At 42.2% G+C, this 27,275-nt stretch overlaps 1 protein-coding gene across 4 annotated transcripts in view; it reads left to right on the top strand.

The window, feature by feature from the left end:
* LOC138964339 (peregrin-like) overlaps positions 1 to 27,275 on the top strand; it is a 61,801-nt gene that overhangs the window by 14,923 nt on the left and 19,603 nt on the right. For 2 of the 4 annotated variants that reach the window (XM_070336258.1, XM_070336260.1), the window contains exons 8-13: positions 12,149 to 12,266; positions 13,005 to 13,106; positions 16,329 to 16,442; positions 20,286 to 20,528; positions 20,909 to 21,523; positions 25,539 to 25,670. In XM_070336258.1, the coding sequence (XP_070192359.1) occupies positions 12,149 to 12,266; positions 13,005 to 13,106; positions 16,329 to 16,442; positions 20,286 to 20,528; positions 20,909 to 21,523; positions 25,539 to 25,670 (1,324 nt within the window). The remainder of the gene's footprint in view (positions 1 to 12,148; positions 12,267 to 13,004; positions 13,107 to 16,328; positions 16,443 to 20,285; positions 20,529 to 20,908; positions 21,524 to 25,538; positions 25,671 to 27,275) is intronic. The other 2 variants (XM_070336259.1, XM_070336261.1) reach the window with 1 other exon arrangement.

The following is a 27,275-nucleotide window of genomic DNA, read 5'->3' as shown; positions in this document are numbered from 1 at the left end:
GGTCATGTCTTTGTAGCTTTTACAACCCAGAAAACGTATTGAAAGCAGTGTGAGCCAGGACAAAGAAATAGGTAGTTTTTTTTAGATAAATCATGTCTGCATGATAAAGGTTATTATGATTTACAGCTAATCAGAGTTTGAACAAGCTTGTTGTATACATTGTACTTTCTTACTTTATCCCTGCTGTTCTGGAGGGTCCATCACAGCAGTTAGTGTTAGCACTTTCAGTGGCAACAGTCTCACTTACTAGTTACTTATGCTTTTAGTAGCTGACATTACATACTGTGATCTATAGAGTGGGTTTTAGTATGGTGACACCACTGTGACGCGATGAAGCCAGACTATGTTTTAGCAGCTGGTTATATTACCGGAATACACATCTAGTATGTTTTAGTAGTTTTAGTCGTTCTTTAACCACTGTGATGTGTTGGAAGAGTTTATTATTATGTGCTGTTTTAGAGGTACATTTTATCAGTATGGAACATGTTCAGTTCTTACAGTAGTTGATAGTGGGGGGGGGGGGGGGGGATCCTATCTTATTCTGCGTACTTTTATTGTGGGACGGCGGGGGGAGGGGAGGGGGGGGGGGGAGGGATGTATGTTACCAGTGCGGGAACAGGGGTTGGAGAGGGGGGGGGAGTGGTGGGGGGGTCCTAGGGGTTCCGATAGCTCTTAGAGTTTCATAGTTCTCACCATGTCTGTATAGTGTATGTATTAGTTACTGTGATACCAAATTGTCTTACCCATGTATGTATGATGCTATGCGCCAGTGATGTATGAATGCTATTTATTTTTGTTTTTATCACACAGCAAGCTGCTTTCCTCGTGTATTTTTTATGTTCATTCATGTATTGTACACTTGGCAATAAATTATCTATCTATCTATCTTGAAGTTAAGACTCACAGTTTTGATAAGTATTGAAATTAAGAGCACTGATAACTTCTGGTTGCAAATTGCAAAGCCTCCAAATTGATTTCAGTAACACTTCTATGTTCCTAAACGCAATGAAAGTGCTGTTTAAAAACTTACAGTAAGTTACAATGGCACAGGCTTAAAATTGCTGCACAGTGGAGAAAAACCCTGCTTTTTGTTGCCAATTTTGCATACAGCATGGCCACCACAGTACCTGTTTTGTTTGGAACAGGTGTTAGTCATGCACTGCACACCCCCCAAAAGCATTGTGGAAGAGGGGAGTCATTCCATGTGTGTAGGTAGGTTAGTGGTTTGCAGGGTGCATGGTGTGAGCGGATGTGGTGCCACAGTTCTCTGGCCCTCACGCCACCATCAGTGTGTGCCAAGAGCTTGCACTCTGGTGTGCAATGCTGACATTCCGTCATCGGACGATTTGCCAACTTTTTCTTCTTCTGTTTCTTCTTTTGTGTTTCTTTCTGACTACAATTTACAAACTACAGAGTTGTCAAGCAACAGCCTGCACTCTGGTGTGCAATGCTGACATTCCATAATCAGAAGATTTGCCAAGTTTTTCTTCTTCTGTTTCTTTGGTTGTGTTTCTGCTGCCAGAACGGCTGTATTGGATAACATCTTAAACATTTTGATATGCCAGACTGGCCAACTTTTTCTTCTTTTGTTTCTTTGGTTGTATTTCTGCTGTATCGGAAAGCATCTTACATACAGTGTCAGTGTGTTTTGATACGCCTTCAGTCAGATGATGACAGAAGGGTGGTGTGTGTGCATGCGTGTGTTTGTGTTTCTGACTGCAAACTATAGAGTTGTCTTCTTTCAAGGAGAAGATGACTGGAGGTACAGTTAAACCCCTTTATGAACTACATAATAATGGGTCAGGTGCATGAGTCCCCTTAGGAGCTTTTCATGAACGGTTGGAGGGGGAAGTCTTGGGTGGGGCCGGAGAGGGTTTAACAATTGCCCGGAATACACATAGGCTACAGTGTCTGAGTGTACACAGGCCAGGGGAAAGAGCAGAAAAGCTTTTCCACGCAAGATATTTGATACTACCAGAACAAATTTGAATGGAAAACCTGACAAGTTACTGGTAAAATATCTGTGAATGACCCGACTCTTTAGGTGTATTTTGTTGTTAGCACAGAAGTGGACATTAGTTGGGTAAATGGTTATCAAATTACATATCTTATCCCAATTCATATATGGGTCATTCTCAGAAATGGTGGTCCATAGAGAATACTACATGGCTTGCTGTGTCGTACCAGATTTACACGAGTTGTTTTTTTAAATATTGAACTGCGAGCGAAAGCGAGCTGTTCACTATTTGAAAAAGCAACGAGTGTAAATCTGGTACGACACAGCAAGCCATGTAGTATTCTGTTTATCCTACATACTGTACTTACGTGTATTTTACTGAAAATGTCTTGCAGACGAGGCAGCTAAATTGAAGATGCTTGTTTTGGAACCACGATCTCTTCTAAAGTCTCGTGCAATCTATTACGTCAAAGCAAAGAAACGTCACTCTGAAAGTGTGGCGTGACGTGTTAGTTCTAAAGATTCATCGAGGGTAATTAGCGAGTGCAATTTGTGTTTCTATAATGACGTTTGTCTCGGTGACTTTGGCATCATAAGCAGCGGAAAAACAGGTCCCTGCCAGACTTGCTTGACATGACCTCATTTACATGATATACACACGTGTGATTTGAACGATTATTATCTCACGGGTGTCTCTCTCACGTATGTAGGATAAAAAGTGTTACATACAAAGTAAAAAATAAAGTGTCAAGAAATACAAAATAATTGTTTTTACTATGAAGTCTATTGTTTGCTATACATAATAATGCAAAAATTAGACAAAAAGAGTAATTGGTTGCTGAATAAGAGACGTTTTAAAGTGTTGTATTTACGTGATGAATGTTGTAACATGGAAACCAAATTCCAACTTTAAACCACCTAAGCCTTCAATCCTTTGTGCATTTTTTATCAGTTCTGCAGTATTTTTGTGTTCTACCCAACACATTCTAGTTATGAAAGGTAAGGACTTCAACTAATATTGGTAAAAAAATGACATTTGGAACTGACTAAGGTGAATGTCGCAACACAGAAACGAAATGCTTGAACCACTTTCGGTTCCTGTGCGACAGACATGAATCTGCACTGTTTGGCCTTTCCTGCCGGCAAAACCCGTCTGACCCAAAATAACTACACAAAACACAATTCGTCAGAGTTTGCTGTATTTGTTGAAAGTTCCTGTTGCGTTCAGATTACCCATTTTAAGTACTTGATGATTGTCGAACATCGACGATCAGAGGATACGAAAACTTCTTGGCTGCTTTGTTCCGCTAAACTTCGCGCTTTGAGAGACTGTTTGCACTCGATATCCTTCCGACACTACATTGTCGCCATCCGCGGTGTGTAAGTTTGTGACAAAGCTTTGCAGGCTCGACAATTAAGTAAAAACCATCTTCAGTCGTAACGTAGGTCGGGAAACGACGCCATGAGTTTCAGCAAATGATATGATTCTGGTGTTTTCTGTGAATATTTGGCTGTGATTCAAAGGACTATTTTCTTGTTCGAACTTCCTGTGCGCCAAAGAGCTAAAAATAGCCGTGATGTGGCAAAGTCATGGAGCACATTGCTGTCCGATGTTCGCGCGTCGAGTCCGGATACGATGCGTTACGACATTCATAATATTTTGTTCGAAGCCCGTAACTTCAAATTCAGCGTGAGTTTTTGCAAAGATGTGTTGCTACGTCCAAGACTGAACTCCTGACTGTCGATTGCAGTAATTTGTTGGTGTTTGCATGTTTGCATTTAGCCATGAGACTGAACATATTGTTGATCACGAAAGTCGTGTAACGCTTCGGCGATCCGGAAACGGCCGAACTTCGCAATTGAAAAGCACACAAAAACAACACCAACGTATAGAAACCATTTTTATTGACATACAACAATGCTTTAATGTCTCAGGAATAGATTCAGATGAAAAAAGTCGTGGTAGAAATAAATTAAATTTACTTTTTCATGATTTCAAATGTGTCACCCCTACTCACTCTCACTGGACCACCATTTCTGAGAATGACCCATATAGCAATTTACTTCAGTTTAGTGCTAGAACGCTGAAAACTACGCTCCACCCTGGTAGGGGGGAAGTAACCCTAAAAATAGAACAGCCTTGACGGTCACATGACAACGCCAGGTCAAGGTTACCTCCCAACATGCATTGCGCATGCGTGCTCTCGCCGCCATGTTTTATTCATTCTACTCTTCAGCGACAGCGTCTAAGGACGTGTTTTGGATTACGCTCGGGCTATTCTTTAGCCCACTGCTTTTTTGGCAGACTACACCCTGGTCACGTCTGTATCTTAGCTTTCTAGCTGAGATTGGGTGAGATTTTTCCATTTTCTTTCGTTGTAGTTGTTTCGTTGGCCACGAGTTAGTCTTTGTTTACTTTCGTCTGCAAGACTAACGCCAGTATGGCTGACAGTGCGAAGAAGAAACCCAGCTCTAGACAGGTAGCCACTACTGAGTCTCCGTCTAAGAAAGCGGCTAAGAAGCCCAAGGGTTCTAAACCTACAGTTACTGTGTTCGAGCCAGTTTCTCAGAATACTTTCACGGTAGAAATTGACAATCCGGCGTTGAAGCAAGAAAGCAAGTCAGCGCCGGTTAAGGCTAGCATAGCATTGGAGAAGGAAGATTTGTCAGCAATGTTTGCAACGTTTAGCGATCAAATGAGGTGCATGTTTTCGTCAGAATTGCGCTCGGCAGATCGGAGGACACGCAAGTTCCGGTTTGCTATACGGCTGCAACATCGGTTCAGCGGTCCAAACTTCCGCCACGGGTGCGCGAAGTTGTTGGGAGACAGGAGATCTGCTCGCATCACAACTTGCAGGGGCCTGTACTCTTGACGGAAGACACGCGAATGCCAATTTGCATTAAAGCATCTCTAGCACAGCGTTCTTCCCTTCCGCCCAGGAGGCAGGAAGTTGTTGTAAGGCTGGAGACTCGCTCGCATCACGACTTGCAGGGGCCTGCGCTTACAACAGGAGACAAGCAGGTGCCGGTTTGCTCGACGAAAGCATCCCTAGCACAGCTCTCCACACTTCCGCCCAGGGGACAGGAAGTTCTCTCCAGAGAGGATACGAGTAGAGGGCATGCCTCACGCGGTACCTCTCTTCCGGATGACACTTCCTATGACTATGTCAGTCATTATGGAGGTGATTTTCCGGTAGGCACTTCCGTGCCGGAAGGAGATTTGGAATACGGGGCTTCTTTTTCTGATGAAGATCCCAATTTCCGGCTACCAGACAAGCCTTCCCATGCAGTAGCTTTGGCAGCACAGGTAGCTTCAAGATACTTTGAGGAAGGAGTGGTGTCAGCAACAAGCTTGTCTGCACCACCACCTTCTGCTGTCAGAGATTTTCGCTCAACACAGGGAGAAAAACAAACTTTTAAGTTTTGTGAATCTCCCTCAGTGGCATATGAGATGTCTAAGATTCTGGCTAAGAATTCCCGGTCGGAATATGTGCCTTGGACTCAGTGCCTCTGCTATCAGCGCACAATCCGGCACCAGAGTTAGCACAGCCGTGGCGAGCTTCCGCACAGCCAACCCCTTTTGTCGGGCAAGCTGCTGCCCGTAAGTTCTATTTGAACTCTGTGCCACGCAATCTCTTAGACACTTTTTCTCTACCACGAGCGCCACTTCCGGTGACACCGGAATTAGCGACTCTCAGGGAGGATGGCTACAGTAAGGACAGAGCTGTTCCTTATACAGAGTCCGCTCTCGTAGCATTGGAAGAAACAGGGAGATACAACCTAGAGTTAGCTTCTCTTTCGGAAACGCTACTCGGGTCCCTCTCCCGTTCTATCGCTACGTCCTTGGAACCGTTTGAGTTTCGACAAGACGCAAGCGAAAAGGATGTGACGACGCTGCTCGCTACTTTGGCCAAAGTTTCAGCCGAACAAATGCGTCTTTCTGCGCATCTTTATGCATACGCGGTGCACACGCGCAGGTCAACGTTTCTCTCGGGTTCAGGATCCAAGACAAAGCCACGCTTGAGGCTCTCAAGTTATTCCCGTTCACAGAGGGTGCCTTGTTGGGGCAGCAGTCTCTCGACGCACTTCACAAGCAAACCAGGGACGATCGGGATTTGGCTATAGCCAAGATAGCGCAACACGGCTTTACTAAGCCTCAGAGCAAGAGCTACGGACCGCCTAAACCTTCCGCCTCTTCGGCAAATAGGGGCAGGTCAGCACAAGCCAGCTCTTCTTCACGAGGACAGGGAAGAGGCGCACCTTACCCTAAGAAGAAGCCGTCTTTCGGCAATTCAAGGGGGTCGGGACGCAAAGCACACCCCCAACGATGCGACCCCGAACCGCTAGCCCATGCAACCACCACGCCTTTGGTGGCAGGCGGCCTGTCACGGTCCCTTGCTTTTTGGTTACTAAAGGTAAACAGTCAGTGGATAGTGGGTATAGTGCGTTCGGGGTTCAGACTACTCTGGAAGGAGGGAAAGGCTCCCTTAACCAGAGTTCCTCCGTTGTTCAAATTTCCTGTCAAACTGGAAGCAAAAATGGCGATACAGACAGAAGTCTTGTCTCTGATAAAGAAGGAGGCGATAGAAGAAGTAACGGATCACAACTCCCCAGGTTTCTATGGGAGAATTTTCGTGGTACCGAAGGCTTCAGGGGGCTGGCGCCCAGTTTTAGACTTGTCTCCTCTGAACAGATTTCTGAGACAAATCAAGTTTACAATGGAGACACCAGCGTCAGTCAGAGACGCACTCAGGCCGGGGGACTGGGTGACATCGATCGACCTGACAGACGCATATTTTCATATCCTCATTCACCCATCAGACCGGAAATGGTTGAGATTTCGGTGGGGAGAGAAAATGTTCCAGTTCAGGGCCCTTCCCTTCGGCCTATCTCTCGCCCCTTGGATTTTCACGATGGTGGTACGCCAGCTGTGCGCTCTAGTCAGGCAGCAGGGCGTACGTCTCAGAGCTTACCTCGACGACTGGCTTATCCTTCATCAGGATCAAGAAGCGTGCAGCGCCCATACTCGGCTTGTTCTGTGTCAAGCCGACGAGTTGGGTTTCTCGGTAAACCAAACCAAATCGAAACTTACGCCATCCCAGACCTTCACGTACCTGGGGATGAGGTTCGATGCGGTAGATTGGTCAGTCCACCCCTCACAGAGGAGGATAGACAAACTGCAAAATCTTTTGAGATCTTTAGCTTCACAGAAGCAAGCTCCGGTCAAGGCGCTGGCTTCAGTGCTTGGTCAAATGGAATCCATGGCCACACTTGTCCCTTTGGGGAGAGTGCACAAGAGGCCTTTTCAGACAGCTTTGAGTTCAATTTGGAACCCCTCCTCCCAGGGATGGCAGGTCTCGGTTCAGTTAGAAAGCTGGTTTCAGCAGACCACAGAGCAGTGGCTAAAACCATGGATCTCACAGGGAGTTCTCATCACTCCCCCTCCCCCAGAGGAGGAGTTGTTCACAGACGCTTCCTTATCACTATCAGGCTGGGGTGCTCATCTTGCTCATCGCACAGCCTCAGGCATGTGGACAACAGGTCAAGCCCTCTCACATCAATGTGCTCGAGTTAGAGGCTGTAGCCCACGGTCTCCAAAGCTTTCTATCGCTGGTGGCAGGCAAACATGTTCGTTTTCATACAGACAATACAACTGTCGCAGCCTACATAAACAAACAGGGCGGTTCCTGCTCTCTCACGCTTTCACTCAAAGCATGCCAAATTCTGAAGTGGTGTCACCAGCATCAGATCATGTTATCAGCAAAATATCTGCCGGGAAAACTGAACGTTTTGGCAGATTCGCTCAGTCGATCCTCGAAAGTACTCCACACGGAGTGGACAATCACCCACCACGCTCTCCAGCGGCTTTGGGTGCAGGTGGACAAACCCATGGTCGATCTTTTCGCAACCCGGTTCTCAAGGAGGCTACCAGTGTTCATATCCCCGTTTCCGGACCTGGAAGCCTGGAAAGTGAATGCACTGGAAGTCAACTGGACAGGACTCACAGCTTATGCTTTCCCACCATTCCAACTTCTCGGAAAAGTGCTGAGGAAAGCAGAGTTGGAACGACCATCTCTGATTCTAGTCGCTCCAGTGTGGTCGAGTCAGCATTGGTTTCCGGATCTCCTCCGCCTAGCAGAAGGTCCTCCCATTCCTCTAAACCTGGAAAAGGGAGAATTACTGCAACCACGCACCGGCATTCAGCACGAGAACCCACAGTCCCTGCTCCTTCACGCATGGAGACTGTGAGAAGATCCCTTCGTCGGTCGGGCGCCTCGGACGGGACTCTGGTTGTGGTTCAAAAAGCGCACAGGACTTCTACGAGCTCAGTGTACGCTTCACATTGGACAGCATGGGTTAAATGGTGCACGGAGAATCAGGTCAGTTCTGTCTCCCCGCGTTCTATGCCGGTAGCTAATCACTTATCTGGGTTAGCAGCTCAGTCAGTTCTCCCTCTAACGTCGGCAAGTACGCACGAGACAAGATCCTGGGCATCCTCCTTAGCTGTGCTAAGATCAGGAAGATTATCTGATTATTCTGCCTACTGGAGATCGGAGGATGTTTTCATCAACCATTACCTGCGCGACATTTCCAGTGCGCGACAGGACGGTACTAAGGCGCTACCAGCGATGGTAGCAGCAGAGCAATTGTTGCCTAGCTCATAGGTGAGCACCCCACCACCTTAATTAGCAATCTGCTATATATGTGAATTGGGATAAGATATGTAATTTAATCGAAAATTTTAATAATAAATTTTCATTTGATTAATATACTTACCCAATTCACATACTAAAGTCCCTCCCGCCTACCCCGCTTTAGATCCCCTAAAAATAAAAGGGCGCTTCGAGCGAATTAATAAAACATGGCGGCGAGAGCACGCGTGCGCAATGCATGTTGGGAGGTAACCTTGACCTGGCGTTGTCATGTGACCGTCAAGGCTGTTCTATTTTTAGGGTTACTTCCCCCCTACCAGGGTGGAGCGTAGTTTTCAGCGTTCTAGCACTAAACTGAAGTAAATTGCTATAATTATGTGAATTGGGTAAATAAATTAATCAAATGAAAATTTATTATTAAAATTTTCGATTTAATTACTTGACCTAGCAAGCAGTAGTCACCTCAGGATTGGCTGCACTTTCTAAAGGAGCAAAGAAATTCTCACCTCATTTTATGAATCATTTTATTGCTCACGAGTGTTGTAACATACTAACATTAACAAGGGAGTTTCCGCTGTGAACTAAGCGGTTCATATTATGTTCAGGTAAACATGTGATCAAAGATGAAAGAAACAATAACAATGTGTAAACAGTGCTTCAGAGTTCAACTTCTGTCTAGAAAACAGGTAAAGGCACATAGTTTGACCTGGAAAGTGATTTTTTTAAGGGGGGGTTGTAATATTTAAAAATTGCGTTACATCATTCAATTTCAAGTGAGCTGTTTGTATTTGGCTTGGCTTTGTTACAAAACTCCCAAAAGTGAGGCAGAGTTTGTGTTCTGTACATAGTTAGAAAGCGTACAGGCAAGTTCTGTCTAAGTAAAGAGTTGAATAGCCATTGGCATTGTTAAGTATTAGAACAGAACTGTATCGTTAATCATGTGTTGCTTTTGGAGAGTGTCCACGGAAATGGTTTGGACTGCTATCCTTTTCAGAAAGAACAAAGAAAATTGGTCAGTCTGTTACTGTTGAAATAGGTTGATGCCTTTGCGATCTTAATTCTTATCTGTTTAGTTTGTGCATAATTTATTATCTTATGTTTTAATCAAAAATGTTTTGTGAATTTTACATTGCAATACATGTATTTGTATAAATTTATGTGTATTCTGATAAACGTGTGTGTTCCTTTACATTTTTTTTTTATTCGACCAACCTTTGATTGGCATCCTGCTACTCCCAGCAATACTCATGAATTCATACCCTCAGGGAAATACCCTCAGGGAATGCTTTGTACAGCTCACAAATCAGATTTTGGAGGTAGTGATTTATTCAGACCTCCCTCTTAGTTTCTTTGCCTGTTTCAAATATTGCGAGCAGAAAAGCTCATGGCGATGAACTTTAAACAATAACAGTCACTGTGGTACTGCTCAGATTGAAGACAAATTGAGGCACAGCCATTCAGAAGTGGCTTTTGACCAAACCATGCGTACTTCCATGACAGAACTTCAAAAAAAAAGTTGTATTGAATATTTTTTTGAGTATAATTGCCCTTGGCTTTCCTTCTGATGGTACTTTTGACACAGCAACTTTTTTTTTTAATCAAAGGAAAGAAAAAACACCAAGAGTCATTGACCCTTTTCCAGATAAGAATCAGAAGAGGCTGGGCCAGCTGTGCTTGGAAAGATCAAAACTTCTGTAGTTGGGGCCACCGTCCCTATTTCTTTATTTATTTATTATGGGGAGCTTATATAGTGCGAACCACAACTGTGCTCTCCGCGCTTTACGTATTAATTTCTGCCGTTTGAAATGGAATTTTTTACAGACAGACAGACAAACAGACATTTTTTACACACAATATATAACACATTCACATCGACCAGCAAACTTCAAGCCTATTAGGCGAACATTCACCTTTCACGGCCTATTATTCCAAGTCAAACGGGTATTTGGTGGACATTTTTATCTATGCCTATACAATTTTGCCAGGAAAGACCCTTTGTCAATCGTGGGATCTTTAACGTGCACACCCCAATGTCCCTAGGAATGTCTGTTGATCAGGTATAATAGTAAACAAAGATGGGTTAGCGCCTTTCCAGCATGGTGGATCAGTGTTTGTATGTTGGACACCGCAGGACTTTACAACCCCCACTGCCATTGTTTTGATGATTAATTTGGCATGGCTTACATGCGGCATGTGGCTGTTATGATGATTAACATCACATCACTTACTGCCAGAATAATTAGGTTGAGCAATGGCCTGGGCCAGAAGCTGGAACTTGTACCAGCACCACCTCCACCCTGATGTGAAAGAACTTGGTTTTATTACCGATACCTGTGAACTTCGAGGGGTGTTTTCTTTTTCCCTCCCCTGCTATTCTGTGCATCTATTGTTACAGATCTGTGTGGGGTTTGTAGTTGCACAGCTATTCGAAGTCGATTTTCATGACAAATCTGTGGAAAGTTAAGAGCTTTATGCAAGGAGTAGAACCGATTATTGGTCATTGTTTCTCCTTGAATCATTCTCAAGCTGGCAGTCGCATCATCCAGGAATGAATTAATCTATCACTATCAGTCGATTACTCACTTCTCAGCCAGATGCAGAAATACATTTGTGACCCTGGCCTTAAACTTTTCGTAACATTATTGCACTCAGGATATGTTTCAGACCACAAGTACTGAACATATAAACCAAGCTTCCTGTCATTCAAACGACTTTCTGTATGAAAATGGCAAACTTTGCTTTCTAAGATTGCGTCCAGAACAGGTTTCAGACCAAAAGTACTGGACATGTAAACCAAGCTCCTTGTCATAAATCATTATTTCTGCATGAAAATGTCAACATTTATTTTCTGAGATTGCGCCCAGAACAGGTCTCAGACCACAAGCACTGTACATGTAAACCAAGATTCACATCATACATCATTGTTTCTGTGATGAAGGGAGAGAAGGAGAAGGGGGCCATCAACAAGCACTGCGGATTCCCGTCCGAATCCGTAAAACACTTCATATTCGATTGTCCAAATTATCGCGAAGCACGTCAAGAAACTATACATACCCTCCCAAATCACACAATTCACCTCCCCCACCTTTTAAACGAAGACAGACAGTATTCTTTAGATTTGAACAGGAAAAAATGTTCCACCGTACACTCGTTCATTGAACGTTCAAGCCGCTTTGGGCAAACCAGAATAAATGCTCTACAAGCCGGACAACAACTTTAACTTCTGCACATCTCCTACCCATCCCTCTTCTTTTATTCATCTTCTTTCCCTCCTTCCTTCCTTTTACTGTCTTTATAATCATTATGCAACGTTTATTACGTTATTGATAGATTTGGTTTATTGAGACAAATTGTTGAGCCGTTACCGCCTTATATGTTGTACTGTCATGCAGGAACACCACTATGAGCTTCTAGCTTGTTGCTGTTTCTGTGAACTTTGTATACATGTCATGATTGTAACCTTTGTTAAAATAAACTTATGTTTAAAAAAAAAAAAGCACAGCGATTGTTTACTATACATGTGTTTGCCTTTGTATAGGGTGGTACCATTATCAGGGCCGCGCACAAGCTGGCTGAACGAGTGGGTTTTGACATGGACACTGGCTTGCACCTGCCCCAGGCGCCCAAACCCCAGGAGCCTGAAAACTGGGATGACTGTAAGTACAATTTTATTTTTGCACTGAAACAAGAAGTTTATATGCCTAATGTTTCATACAGTGAAACTTCTGTTTTGAGACTTCCAAAAAATGTGTTGGATTTGGGTCTTATAATAGAGGGAGTCATAAAATAGAGGGAGTCATAAAATAGAGGGAGTCATAAAATAGAGGTATATTTACAGGCGTTGTGATGAGAATATCTTGTGAAAGGCACTGAAACAGTCGTAAAAATAGAGTGCAAAAATTAAAGGTTCACTGTATTTGATAGAAAGAATGTTGATGCTTTTAACTGATCATGAACCACTTTTGTGGAGAGGACTTTAAGGTGCATTCAAGAAGTTGTTGATGTTACTGTTAGTCAGATGCTAGTCAGAACGTCAGTGAGTCAATGGAATTGAAACATGAAGAGGGAACAAATGCAAGAAAAAAATGCTCCAAAGGCTATATGACCTTTTAAGTGATTGCTATTGACAAACTGTGCAAATCACAATGCACAATTTAGTGACAGCATCCTCATATAAACTGTGTGGATGACTGCATTTACTAGTTTTAGCTTTCTGAAGCTTACAAATTTGAATGTTTTGATTGCTACAGGTTTGAATGTATTAACTCCTACATATTTGAATGTTTTAACTGCTACAGACTTGAAAGTTTTAACAGCTACAGATTTGAATGTTTTAATTGCTACAGATTTAAATGTTTTGATTGCTACAGATTTAAATGTTTTCATTGTTTCAGTTGCCAGCTTCGTGCAGGAGGTGCGACAGAGTATGCCTCTGGAGGAACAGCTGCAAACCCTGCTGGACAAGATGGAGACTGCCAACCAGCAGCTCACTGGAGGTATGGCCCATACACTCCTGTCAAATTTGTCTTTGCTTCACACCTTCTGTGATTGATTATAAGATTTGTGGGTGGATTGGTTGAGACTTTAGCCCTTGCAGCTCAAAATCGGCAGTTTAGTGACAGCAAATCTTAGCCCTGATGTCACATGATTTACTTGTCAAATGAAAGATTTCATCTTAATAAAACAGGAAAGTAAGCTGGTCCATTGGTTCGAAAGTTATATATATAATATATGCAGTTGGAATACCAAAACTAAGATTTCATTACGCTGGTAGAACTACAAAAGTCTGCTAGAAATCTAGAAGTAGAACAGATGGGACTGAAAGGGTTGAATCACATCCAAACCACGCATAAATATTGTTCCAATTGTGGACAGTGTTGTTTTTATATTTAGTCAAGTTTTGACTAAATATTTTAACGTAGAGGGGGGAATCGAGACGAGGGTCGTGGTGTGTGTGTGTGTGTGTGTGTGTGTCTGTCTGTGTGTGTGTGTAGAGCGATTCAGACTAAACTACTGGACCGATCTTTATGAAATTTGACATGAGAGTTCCTGGGTATGAAATCCCCGAACGTTTTTTTCATTTTTTTGATAAATGTCTTTGATGACGTCATATCCGGCTTTTCGTGAAAGTTGAGGCGGCACTGTCACGCCCTCATTTTTCAACCAAATTGGTTGAAATTTTGGTCAAGTAATCTTCGACGAAGCCCGGGGTTCGGTATTGCATTTCAGCTTGGTGGCTTAAAAATTAATTAATGACTTTGGTCATTAAAAATCGGAAAATTGTAAAAAAAAAAATAAAAATTTATAAAACGCTCCAAATTTACGTTTATCTTATTCTCCATCATTTGCTGATTCCAAAAACATATAAATATGTTATATTCGGATTAAAAACAAGCTCTGAAAATTAAATATGTAAAAATTATTATCAAAATTAAATTGTCCAAATCAATTTAAAAACACTTTCATCTTATTCCTTGTCGGTTCCTGATTCCAAAAACATATAGATATGATATGTTTGGATTAAAAACACGCTCAGAAAGTTAAAACAAAGAGAGGTACAGAAAAGCGTGCTATCCTTCTTAGCGCAACTACTACCCCGCTCTTCTTGTCAATTTCACTGCCTTTGCCATGAGCGGTGGCCTGACGATGCAACGAGTAAAATGGCATTGCGTTCAGTTTCATTCTGTGAGTTCGACAGCTACTTGACTAAATATTGTATTTTCGCCTTACGCGACTTGTTTAAATTCTTGTACCCTATCTAGATGAGCAAGATGTTTGCACCATTCTGAATTAGCTGTTTAGGTAGCTTTTAGGAGAGAAAAAATGACAGTGAATCAATAGATCTTTATCAATAATGATTTGGCTGCAATTTTGGTGGCTCATCGTAGTCAGGATTGTTTCGACTGTAGCCGCCTCACCCACCTCCTCTTCCTCGCCCCCTCCCTATGACTGTTGAAAATGATGGTGCACATGTCCATAAACACCAGTTTGTTTCAATATCAAGCTTACCATCTATGCCTGTTTTATTGCTTTTTGACTCACATGCGAAGCAAAAGTGAGTCTATGTACTCACCCGAGTCGTCCGTCCGTCCGGAAAACTTTAACGTTGGATATTTCTTGGACACTATTCTGTCTATCAGTACCAAATTTGGCAAGATGGTGTATGATGACAAGGCCCCAAAAAAGATACATAGCATCTTGACCTTGCTTCAAGGTCAAGGTCGCAGGGGCCATAAATGTTGTCTAAAAAAACAGCTATTTTTCACATTTTTCCCATTTTCTCTGAAGTTTTTGAGATTGAATACCTCACCTATATATGATATATAGGGCAAAGTAAGCCCCATCTTTTGATACCAGTTTGGTTTACCTTGCTTCAAGGTCAAGGTCACAGGAGCTCTTCAAAGTTGGATTGTATACATATTTTGAAGTGACCTTAACCCTGAACTATGGAAGATAACTGTTTCAAACTTAAAAATTATGTGGGGCACATGTTATGCTTTCATCATGAGACACATTTGGTCACATATGATCAAGGTCAAGGTCACTTTGACCCTTATGAAATGTGACCAAAATAAGGTAGTGAACCACTAAAAGTGACCATATCTCTTGGTAGAAAGAGCCAATAAGCACCATTGTACTTCCTATGTCTTGAATTAACAGCTTTGTGTTGCATGACCTTGGATGACCTTGACCTTGGGTCAAGGTCACATGTATTTTGGTAGGAAAAATGTGTAAAGCAGTTCTTAGTGTATGATGTCATTGCTAGGTTTAGTTATTTGACTGACCCTGGTCATGTCAAGGTCAAGCATGTGAGTCGTATGGGCTTTGCCCTTCTTGTTTGTGGTTTTTGACTCACATGCGAAGCAAAAGTGAGTCTATGTACTCACCCGAGTCGTCCGGACGTCCGTCCGGAAAACTTTAACGTTGGATATTTCTTGGACACTATTCAGTCTATCAGTACCAAATTTGGCAAGATGGTGTATGATGACAAGGCCCCAAAAAATATACATAGCATCTTGACCTTGCTTCAAGGTCAAGGTCGCAGGGGCCATAAATGTTGTCTAAAAAACAGCTATTTTTCACATTTTTCCCATTTTCTCTGAAGTTTTTGAGATTTAATACCTCACCTATATATGATATATAGGGCAAAGTAAGCCCCATCTTTTGATACCAGTTTGGTTTACCTTGCTTCAAGGTCAAGGTCACAGGAGCTCTTCAAAGTTGGATTGTATACATATTTTGAAGTGACCTTAACCCTGAACTATGGAAGATAACTGTTTCAAACTTAAAAATTATGTGGGGCACATGTTATGCTTTCATCATGAGACACATTTGGTCACATATGATCAAGGTCAAGGTCACTTTGACCCTTATGAAATGTGACCAAAATAACATAGTGAACCACTAAAAGTGACCATATCTCATGGTAGAAAGAGCCAATAAGCACTATTGTACTTCCTATGTCTTGAATTAACAGCTTTGTGTTGCATGACCTTGGATGACCTTGACCTTGGGTCAAGGTCACATGTATTTTGGTAGGAAAAATGTGTAAAGCAGTTCTTAGTGTATGATGTCATTGCTAGGTTTAGTTATTTGACCTTGACCCTGAAGGTCAAGGTCATGTCAAGGTCAAGCATGTGAGTTGTATGGGCTTTGCCCTTCTTGTTGTGTGTGTGTGTGATAATTGCGGTACTGACTCTGGATGTTATGTGATGCAGGTCGACGTGCCAGATTTGGAAAGAACATCCGCAAGCAGATCATGATGGTGCGTCGCAAGCTATCCATGCAGAAACGGAAATTGGAGGCTGCAGATGCCAAGTCAGGGGACACAGGTACGGCAAAAGGCTCAAACAGTGGGGAACAAATTGGCTGAAAATGAACGCAAGTTCATAGTCGGGTAGCTGAGTTCAGAAAAGTGCAACATGCTAAACGTTGAGGGTTACAAGCATCCACCTGGTCTCAATGGAGAGTCTGGACGTGGAGTAGTGTAGTCTAGGTAGGTGGACATTCTGAATTTGGTTTGTTTGGCCGCCATGACACTTTTCAAAATGGCCGCCTGAAAATCTTATGCGGGCCATATCTCACGTGTTATATGGACTAAAGTGACAAACTAAAGGGCTATATATATGTATTTTGACATGAAGAATTCAAATATGCAAGAATAAACATGATCTAAGTAGGTGGACATTCTGAATTTGGTTTGTTTGGCCGCCATGACACTTTTCAAAATGGCCGCCTGAAAATCTTATGCGGGCCTTATCTCACGTGTTATATGGACTAAAGTGACAAACTAAAGGGCTATATATATGTATTTTGACATGAAGAATTCAAATATGCAAGAATAAACATGATCTAAGTAGTGCATTGTATGATTACGTCGAAAAATATGTCAGATCGCAGATGATCAAGCGATGGAACACGTCAACAAACAAAACTGGAAAAGTCGCTGGAGGACTTGTTGGCATTACAAAAACAGACACAGCCTGGGACAGGTGGTCTCTGACACTCAGCGCAAGGTCTCAGCTGGCTAAGGACACTCAGGCCATGTTTGGCCTGTCTAGTGCTGCTGATGAAGATGACGAGCACGACTGTGCACACAAGGACTTCGGGAAAAAGAGGTTGAAACAGGATCAAGATGATCTACAGAAACTCATCAACTTGTTTCAGACATTCAACCCCTTTGCTCACCCATAACCAGACCTGATTTCACTCACAACTTGTGACGTTGCCAGTGATGTTGTGAAACATGACTTGCTAACAGCAGAGGAAACAGGAAAGGAAGTCATCTCAGAGTTTGTGCAGAAAATATTTGCCCTGAAAGAGACTCTTTTCCATGACAGAATCAAAACCAAGAAACTCTGCACCTTGGAGAGCATGTACACACTTGAAGTCAACACTGGAAAGGAGAAAACTGTTGCCCTCAAAGCCGACAGGGACTTGTTCAGACGTGTGATAACAGCTATGGAAGCAGGACGGGATGTTGACATCAACAAGATGTTGGAACAAGAGCTTTGTGGAGTGCCTCTCTCGCTAGCAACTGCTGACTGCAGATTGCGACTGCCAAGAAACAAAGCTGATCTGGCCAAAATACTTCAGCAAAATTTGCCACAGAATGCTGCTCCAGCTCCAAGCACAACCTGCACCATAGTTGATGGGATGGCGATGATACAAATCTTGGGGAATCGGATAGGAGCAAAGACTTTAGGAGAGTGGAGTGACAATGTTGCAGAACACGTTGACAAGTACTTCTCATACTCCTGCACCAGAGTTGACTTGGTCTTTGACAGGTACATCAAACAAACAATCAAATCGACGACTCGAGGCAAGAGAACGGACGGCAAGAAAGGGATAAGAAGCAATGTACTGTCACGCACTCAAGCTCTAGGCAAATGGGACAGATTCATACTATTGGAGGAGAAGAAGGCCAGCTTGGCCAACTTCCTTTGCGAAGAGCTGGCAAAGAATTTCAGGAATGAGCCTGGAAAAGAGCTGGTGGTGAGCGGTGGCTTTTCTGATGCCGAAAAGGTCTGGTCGTCATCTGACAGAGATGTCACACATCTGTCATCTGCTGAGCATAAAGAGGCAGATACCAGAATGCTTCTTCATGCCAAAGAAGCAAGAGAACAAGGATATCCACAAGTAGTCATCGTCAGCCGTGACACTGATGTTCTTGTTCTACTTGTCGCTCACCAACCACAGCTCAGTATCTTTGTGCCGATGCAAACAGGAACACCCCGGAAGAAGCACTCTGTGCCTGTGCATCAAATTAACATCACTGACCAACAAAGAGAATCATTGCTGGCATTCCATGCAATCACAGGTTCTGACAGCACCAGCCAGTTTGCTGGCATTGGGAAGAAATCTGCATGGAATGTTTTCCTCGACAATCCCCATCTTCTCCAAAGACTTGGCATGGAAGACTTTCCTGATGAGGAAGTGCTCATGGATGCAAAATCATTTGTCTGCAAACTCTACAACCCGAACACCCAGCACACGTCCACACGGCCGCTGCGATGCGACGTTTTCCACAGCGTGAAGAAAACGCTTGAGAACTTCCCCCCCACACAAGATGCTTTGAACCTACACATCAAGAGATCTCACTACCAGGCACTTGTGTGGAGGCGGGCTCTGGAAACTAAGCCACACCTACCGGCTGTTGTCAACAGTGGGTGGAAGCTGGTCACGAAGGAGACTGGCGACGTGATTGAGCCCATCCTGCTGAGTCGTGCACCCACAACTGACACAAGACAACGTTTTCTCGAGCTCATAGATTGTGGCTGCACATCTTGCGCTACAAGACGCTGCAGATGTTGGTCCAGTGGACAGGGATGCACAAGAACATGCCGATGCAAAGACTGCAGAAACACACACACTTTGGCAGGGCTACGCAACTAAGCCTTGAAATACCACTTTGTGCCTGAGAAACTATTGTTCTGTTTCCATGTAGCCTGTCATACTCAGTGATCCAGAAGCGACAAATCGTTTCTTATAATGTTACATACCCATTATTGTGCCATCATTACATGTTCATTGCTAAAAAGGCAAGACCTAACGAGTGTAATGCATAAACGTTTGTGCATCATGTTGTACTATGGTATTTGACATTGTTCTTGTGTATTGAAGAGTCAGAGTTGTTGTGTACTGAAAGTGCATAATTAGCATGATAATTATGCTATATAGTATCATTGGTGTTTCAGAAGTATTACAATTTTCAGTTTATATCATCACCCAATGTTTGTATTTTCTTGTCATCATTGATTTCAATTTGTTGTTCTCCAAAGCAATATGGAGTAAACTCTTTGGACGCTGATATGGCATTGTCTAAGATAGCAAATTCAGAAAGATAATACTTACTAAATTCGTACATCGCACAGAGCTATTTTGTCAAATATCTAATTTTTGTAAGGAAATGTGAATGTTAGGGTTATTTCTTGTGCCACCATTGACTTTGTCATCATGCAAAACATAGGAATTGACTCCATGTTTTTGAGTTTATCCCAAATATAAGCTGAGATATGAAGAAAAATGTAGATTGTGGCGGCCATTTTGAAGTGTCATGGCGGCCATAATATCCAAATTCAGAATGTCCACCTACTTAGATCATGTTTATTCTTGCATATTTGAATTCTTCACGTCAAAATACATATATGTAGCCCTTTAGTTTGTCACTTTAGTCCATATAACACGTGAGATATGGCCCGCATAAGATTTTCAGGCGGCCATTTTGAAAAGTGTCATGGCGGCCAAACAAACCAAATTCAGAATGTCCACCTACCTAGACTACACTACTCCACGTCCAGACTCTCCATTGAGACCAGGTGGATGCTTGTAACCCTCAACGTTTAGCGTCTCATTTTTTTGGCAAGCTACAGATTTCAGCTACCCGACTATCAGTGCTGATTATTTGAGGCTGAGTGTTGAATCAGGCCAACAGATTAAACAGTTTTCTGGGAATACTGTGTAACAGAAGGTGGACAAAAATTAGATAAAGTGACCAGATTATTGTGCTGTGTGGTTGTACTAAGGCTGCATGAGTCAATGATGTACTTACATTATTTTTAATACCTTTGCCTTGTATTTTTCCATGTATGCATTTTAATGTAAGTGAAGCTGGTCCGAGTTTATCGACTTGTCACACACAAGTCATTCTATAATATTCCTTCTTTTTTTTCCAGCATCTACAGGCACAGATTCTGAGTCACAGCCAGAGTCCCCCACAAGGGCTCATGCCAAATCCCCTTCACACACACCTGTCCCCAAGAGTCCCCCCTCATCATCACAGAGTCACAAGACCCCTACCAGGGGAGGCTGGCGTGGTCGGGGGAGAGGGAGGGGGCGAGGAAGAGGGAGGGGTGGAGGGCGAGGCGGCCACAGTCGAAACAACCCTGACTACGATGAGCCACCAAAATTGCAGCCAAGTAAGAATATTTTAGTCTTCTGCGTTTGTGGTTTATGTTGCGCAGTGTATTGCCTTGGCTGTTTAGATTTGCTGTGTTAAGCGTAAGTGTGTTTGCACAGATATTGTGTATCACCTATCTTTTTTTCTGTTACTGGGGAAGGAAAGAACATGTGACTGAGCTAGAATGTCCCAAAGTGGTCAAGTGAATATTGAAAAATAAGTAAATTAAAACAAGTCTGTTATATTCAGAATACCCTGTGCCTTTGACAAATCTACTTTATTATTTTTCTCAAACAATTGAAGAGTAAACTCATGAGAAGGACACTGTGAATCTGGTTTTAGTTGTGGCCTTAAAATGACTTGGTAACGAACAACACTACAACACGTTTTTCTTTACAGATGATAGCACAGGCACTGCCAGCAAGCAGGGATCAAATTCTGACCAGCCGCCAGACCTCAAAGCAATCCACACCCCGTCACCCGCCGGAGTAAATCGTCGGACTGCCGTTCTCTTCAGCAGCAAGAAGGGGCAACGCAATCCTCCACCTCCAAACCCCGCCAAATCTCCCCCACCTGCTTCCAGTGAAGGAACCCCCAGTACCCAACCCCCACCCCGCAAGCCTGGCAGGCCCCCAAAGAACAAAACTCAGCATCAAGAACCTCTGCACGTGGACACGGCGGAGCCAAGGTCGCCCGATTCCACTCACTCACGCGGGCCAGCAAGCCCAGTGGGACCTTTCTCTGCTGGCCGCAAGCGATCTTCAAGTCTGGGGCACCATTCAGAGACAGAGATGAGGCCATCTCCCCCCAAGCGTGCCATGTCCCTCGTGGAATCCTCACTTTCCCCAATCCCTGATGGTCCAGATGGCCCTGACCTTGCCCAGCGTGACAGCTTCAAGACTTACCGCATCCGCAACATTCGCTCTTCGTCAGAGTCGGACACCACATCTGAACTGAGCTCTGGAGATGAGTCGGAGAGCTCCACTGCCAGCTCCAGCAACCAGAGTCCTTCAGGTAGGTAACCTCCACCATCTTTGATGTATGCAAGTTGTCAGTTGGTTTTGTCAGTGTGTCAGACCTTGTTTGTGCTGATTCACACTTGCAGACTGTGTTCATTTTTGTAGCTATGCTGTCAGCCACCAGCTCAGCTCGTAAAACAATGCAGAACTGAAAGTGCTGTACTTATTCAGGAGTTAACTGAATTTGCTTTTGAAAGTGTTTGAATTGATCACCCTCTGTCTACAGTGAGAAGAAGAGAGAGGGGAAAAGTCTTCTGAAAATACTTAAATAACTAACTTCTTGGGAGAATTTTCACAATCAATCTTCTTTTGAGAGTTTTCAAAGGATTTGAAATGTGCAAACATGACCTTTGGCCTCCCCTGACCATTACAATCAACAAACGGTTGTTCTGCTTGTTCATTTTAAGCAAAACATTGTCACAATAGCACTGTTTGCTAAGACTTTGAAGTTCATTGACCTGCATTGTTTTTTGAGAGATTGTGGCTGACTGCACCATTTGTTAGAGGTTTTGGTGAGTTGTTGTTCATGGTTCATTTTTCCCGAGCATACTCTTTGTATTTTTCTTTTCTCAGAGTTGTTTTTTTTCATAGTACCTTGCCTTTTGCTTCTTACATCATTGCTTTATCATTGCTGGGTTTGAGCCTTTTTATCTTGCAGTTGCACTTCTGTATTCATATTATCTTGTCAGTCAGTTTGAGAAAACAGTCTGCATGGCTTACTTGTGGATTCCATAATACCCATTGCGCATACTTTTTTTTCTGCCATTTTCTGCCATGTTTAAAAAAAAAAGTCATTTGCATCTGCATCCACATTTGTGAAATTAGGCTGGTTTTCAAAGAGGCCTTTGTGACTTTCAAGAGGTTTGTGATGATTAGGAGGAATCAGTTCAGTTCTGCAGAAGCTGTATTTCAAGCATGATCTCACTCAGTAATAGAGCAATCATTAAGGATTAATCATCTTTCCTTTTGTTTATTTATTTGCTTTTTTTACATTTACGTTTAATCTAAAATGCACTTGGCACACAGGTTATTTTAAAGGCACAATTTAGGAATCCTTAGTTTTGATTAAATACTATCAGGACCGTGTCAATGTCATGGACTCTGGAAAAAAAGTCAGACATCAGTGAGACAGTTTGTTTATCAGTTCAGTCCTTCAAGAATATTCTTTTAAGAAATCCTGATTACATCAAACCAATTATGTGTTGAGGAAAACTGAAGTGTCCTTTTGAAATAACAAGCCTGAAAAAACAGTATCGGAATCTGGATAAAAACAACATGGTTCATGCTTGCTTTGAAGTTGGTTTGTCATGGTAACTTGGTGCTATTTCCTTTGATAGTGTGTATGAAAGAGGTAGGAACACCCGTCCCAGCATACCCAAAGGAAGGCAGAACAATTACAAACAAATGTTGTGTCCTTTGTTAGGCTACCATAAAAAGTTGAACAGTGCATTCATTACACATGGGCTTTTTACACACACACATTGTTCAATAATTATACATGTATTTAAAAGCTGCATCCCAAGACCTAATCAATATTTTTCAACATCAGAGAAAAAGTGGACTCCATACGTTTATGGTCAGTCCTTAAATCAAGCCGGAAGACCCAGGCGATAAAAGTGTTAGGGCAGTCAGGTTTAATACCTCAGAAAATAGGTGGAACGTTCCTTAAGCTTTTTTTGTGGGATCCTTCTAGGTCTCTTCCTCACTGCCTTGCTGTCTTTTTGAGACTAAGACAAATTATGGGGTATTTGTATTATGATCAAGATGCTCATAACGCCTTAATTTGTTTTTGTGAATATGCTCCATAATAATAATAATAATAATAACGGGCATTTATAAAGCGCCTTATCAGAAGTTCAAAGCGCGTGAAAACAATACATGTATACAAAAATCATACAATCACTGTCAGATTCAAACAACACATCATGCACATCTCACATCCCCAGACTCTATACTAAGGAACTATCCATGAGCATGATAACTTATTAAATCAATGTCATTAGCCTATTTGAACAGAATAGTTTCAACCGCAAATGACGTCACAGTCCAGAGACTCAGCGTATAGGTGTTACGCTTTTGCATCAAGGAGTAGGTTCCAAAACACCTAAGATTTGCTACTTTGAAATAATATTACTCCAGTGTTAGAATCGAAAGGTATCGCTCCTCTAGCAGTTTGAAATGGATCTGTTGGTGGGTACAAGTCAGATCGAAGTCAGCGTACCTGTCTGTTACCATGGTGCTTTTCTATTCAATCAGTCATGGTTTGGTGTTGGGTCTTCGTTTTTAGCATTACCATATCATCTTAAGCTTTTTGAGTATGAGCTAATGAATAGGCTGCTGCTTTTGTTCTTAAGGCAGTTAAGCTAAGAGTAATACCCATATGTACGTATGAATAATAACTGTTTTAAGATGCAAAAACTTATGTTTTACTCTCGTTGGATCTATTGCTTTCAAAAGAAAAACGTAAGGATTGCTGGAAGGGCAATAAGATTTCTTGGGAGGTCACCCTAGTTTCAAATCGTCAACATATTTTTAGTGTTGCTATATGTGTATAATTGTTACATTTTTGTTATGTTTATAGGTTACTGAGGCATCCACTTAGATCTAAAGCATATAATAATAATAATTATAATAACTGGATATTTTTAAGTGCCTAACCCTATGGCTCTAGGCCCTTTACAGAATGCCGTGTGAGATGGAATTTTTTGGCCAGTAGATCACTGCCATTTCGGCGCATATTTACCTTTCAAGGGCCTATTATTCCAAGTCACACGGGTATTTGGTGGACATTTTTTATCTTAAGCGAAAGACACAGACATGTTATCTTAAGCCTAAACAATTTTGCCAGGAAAGACCCTTTTGTCAATCGTGGGATCTTTAACGTGCACACCCCAATGTAGTGTACACGAAGGGACCTCGGTTTTTCGTCTCATCCGAAAGACTAGCACTTGAACCCACCACCTAGGTTAGAAAAGGGTGAAGAAAATTGCTAACGCCCTGACCCAGGGTCGAACTCGCAACCTCTCGTTTCCGAGGCAAGTGCGCTTACCACTCGGCCACCCAGACCCAAAGAGTTTGGATTAAGATGACAGAGTTTGTAAACTCTACCTCTTTGAAGTTTAGTTGAGCAGAAATAACTTTTTTTGAAAGAAGCAATGATCATTGTAACAGACTTTAGTTTTGGTTAAATCATTTTTTCCTGAAAGTAAACATAATAATGTAAATTATGTTTTCGAGAATAAGGCAAGGAGAAGGGTAGTGGAAAAATGTAGTTTCACAAGTATTAACAGTTGGTTGCATTGTGCTAATGATTTGCTTAGCTCACCTACTTTTGTCTCCTTGTGTGTATACTTGCCTTTATCTTTCATACGAGTACACACGTTTGTGGTCAGATTGTTTTGTGAATGGATTATTGTGACTAGAGTAATGCGCTACTTCACTCCATTGCATACCATACACTTGTTTGAGAGCAGCAGTGTTCTTCCCTCACTAAGCATGGACAAAGCAGTTGATTTCTTTTGCCTTTTTATCAGCCTTTTTAGTTAACCGTATATCAAATGCTTAGAGTGAATGCTTTAATGAACACAAAGAATATTTTTTTAATATCGAAAATTTGAAGTATAACATGACACCAGTTGTGTAAACCACTGTCAGATCTTGAGCAATGCTGTATTTATTTAAAATAGACAGCTCTTCACCTTCATTTCAACTTGAGTTCATAACAAAAAAAGTTTTGCTACTCATGCAAACTTCTACAAATAATAAGTTATGTTATTATCTGGTAGATGAGACGTTACAGGGGTGATTTGGACAAAAAATCAAATGGCATGAAACATGGCGGTGTGCCATGGAGTGAAGTAGCTTGCCCAGACTCGTGCTGTGTCTGTCTTTGTACCCTACCCTTGTGGCTGTGCTCATGTATCTGTGTCGTTCCGCTCCGCTTGCTGCCCCGCCCGCCCGCCCATCCATCCACATCCATCCATCCACATCCACCCAACTGTGGCGTGTAGACGCTTGCACAGAGACCGAAGTGACGCTCGAGGGCCATGAGGAAGGGAGCCATGAGATGTTAGACATGGCCCCCGGTTCGTCCCCAGGTGTTGCCTCACCGGCTTCGGCTTTCTCACCTGACAAGTCACCAGGTGAGCGACGACCTCGTGTAACACTGTAACACCACAGCCTTCACTGGCTGCCGCGCCAGGTCTCCTTCTCATTGTAACGCCTGAGAGACATCTGACTGAGGTCTGAGTTTCTGTCACCAGTAACCTTCTTGTGGACTTCATACGTATATTCTAAGAAACAAAGGGACTTCCATGCTATATCTATTCTAAGAAACAAAGGGACTTCAATGCTATATATATTCTAAGAAACAAAGGGACTTCAATGCTTTATCTATTCTAAGAAACAAAGGGACTTCAATGCTATATATTCTAAGAAACAAAGGGACTTCAATGATATATCCTAAGGGACTTCAATGCTATATAACCTAAGAAACAAAGGGACTTCAATGCTATATATCCTAAGAAACAAAGGGACTTCAATGCTATATGTGGTTGTGCACAGTATTGGGCCAAATATCAGGGACATAAGCATTCAATTTTAAAAGTGCTTAAATATGCTTTTAACAACAGTTTTTATGCAGGAGACATATGGCTCTAATAACAAAATAAGCAAAACGAACATTTTGTGTACCGGATTTGACATAATCATAGATTTAAGGGGAGGCACTGGTGTTAAAAGTGATTTTTTTTTGTTTCATAACTCTTGGGTCAACAATTGTTTTAGAATTTAAGTACTCAGTCCATCTCCTGAGAAAATGGAAAAAAAATAAAAATTTGACCATCGGTTGCCATGGTAGCAATCCAAGATGGCCACCAAACTGCCCCTTTTTAAAACCCTAAGGCTTTTTTAAAACTGCATGAAATTTTGTTTTGATACTTGCTATTTATACTTCAGCACAATGCCGAGAAACTGATTGAGGCTTTTTTTGATGTCTCAAGTCATTTAAAAAATATCAATGATGAAAGTGAGTGATGTTGAATTTCATGAAAAAACGCCCCCCAAAAGGGTATAACTTCTCAAGAAATTTTTTTTTCAACAAATCCCTCAATCAGTTTCTGCAAAATAACACACTCAAGATGTACGGAAAGTTTCAACAACGCAAGTTTATTAGTAAAAAAGCCTTAGGCTTTTGAAGTGACAAAAAAGTAGTTTTGAGAAAATGCACAAAACATGAAGAAAATGAATTTTTTTCACACAAACATTTACGAAACATGTAACAAAACAACACTGACAAAACAACAAGTCTTGCTTAGTTCCACAAGAAAAACTGAAACTAAATTCAACAAAATTTAAAAAAACAACAGCCGTGTTCTGCAAGCACCAAGGAACCTGTTCCAAGGTCACAATGATCAACTCTCATCCGTTATGTGCACGCTGCATAAAGTATGCCCATCCATAATTCCCAAATTGTTACCAATGAAGCCTCTTATCTTGGACCTCTTTTGGACTTGCTTTGATTTATCAGGGAAATTTATAACAGTGTCCTTTACTTTTTATACTACGATATTAGGGTTGACTTCTGTGAATTGCCTTGCAGTGCCACGGGTACTTCGGAAGCTCCTCTCCAGCTTCCACCTCACCATCTGTAGAGACAACATAAATTCAAAATTAATATGTCTATGACAAACTCAATACTGCTATTCACATTTTCCCAACAATGATTCCCCCCCCCCCCCCCCCCCCCC

This window comes from Littorina saxatilis, linkage group LG4 (genome assembly GCF_037325665.1).
Source record: "Littorina saxatilis isolate snail1 linkage group LG4, US_GU_Lsax_2.0, whole genome shotgun sequence".
Taxonomy (NCBI): domain Eukaryota; kingdom Metazoa; phylum Mollusca; class Gastropoda; order Littorinimorpha; family Littorinidae; genus Littorina; species Littorina saxatilis.
This window is presented reverse-complemented; position numbering and strand designations above follow the sequence as displayed.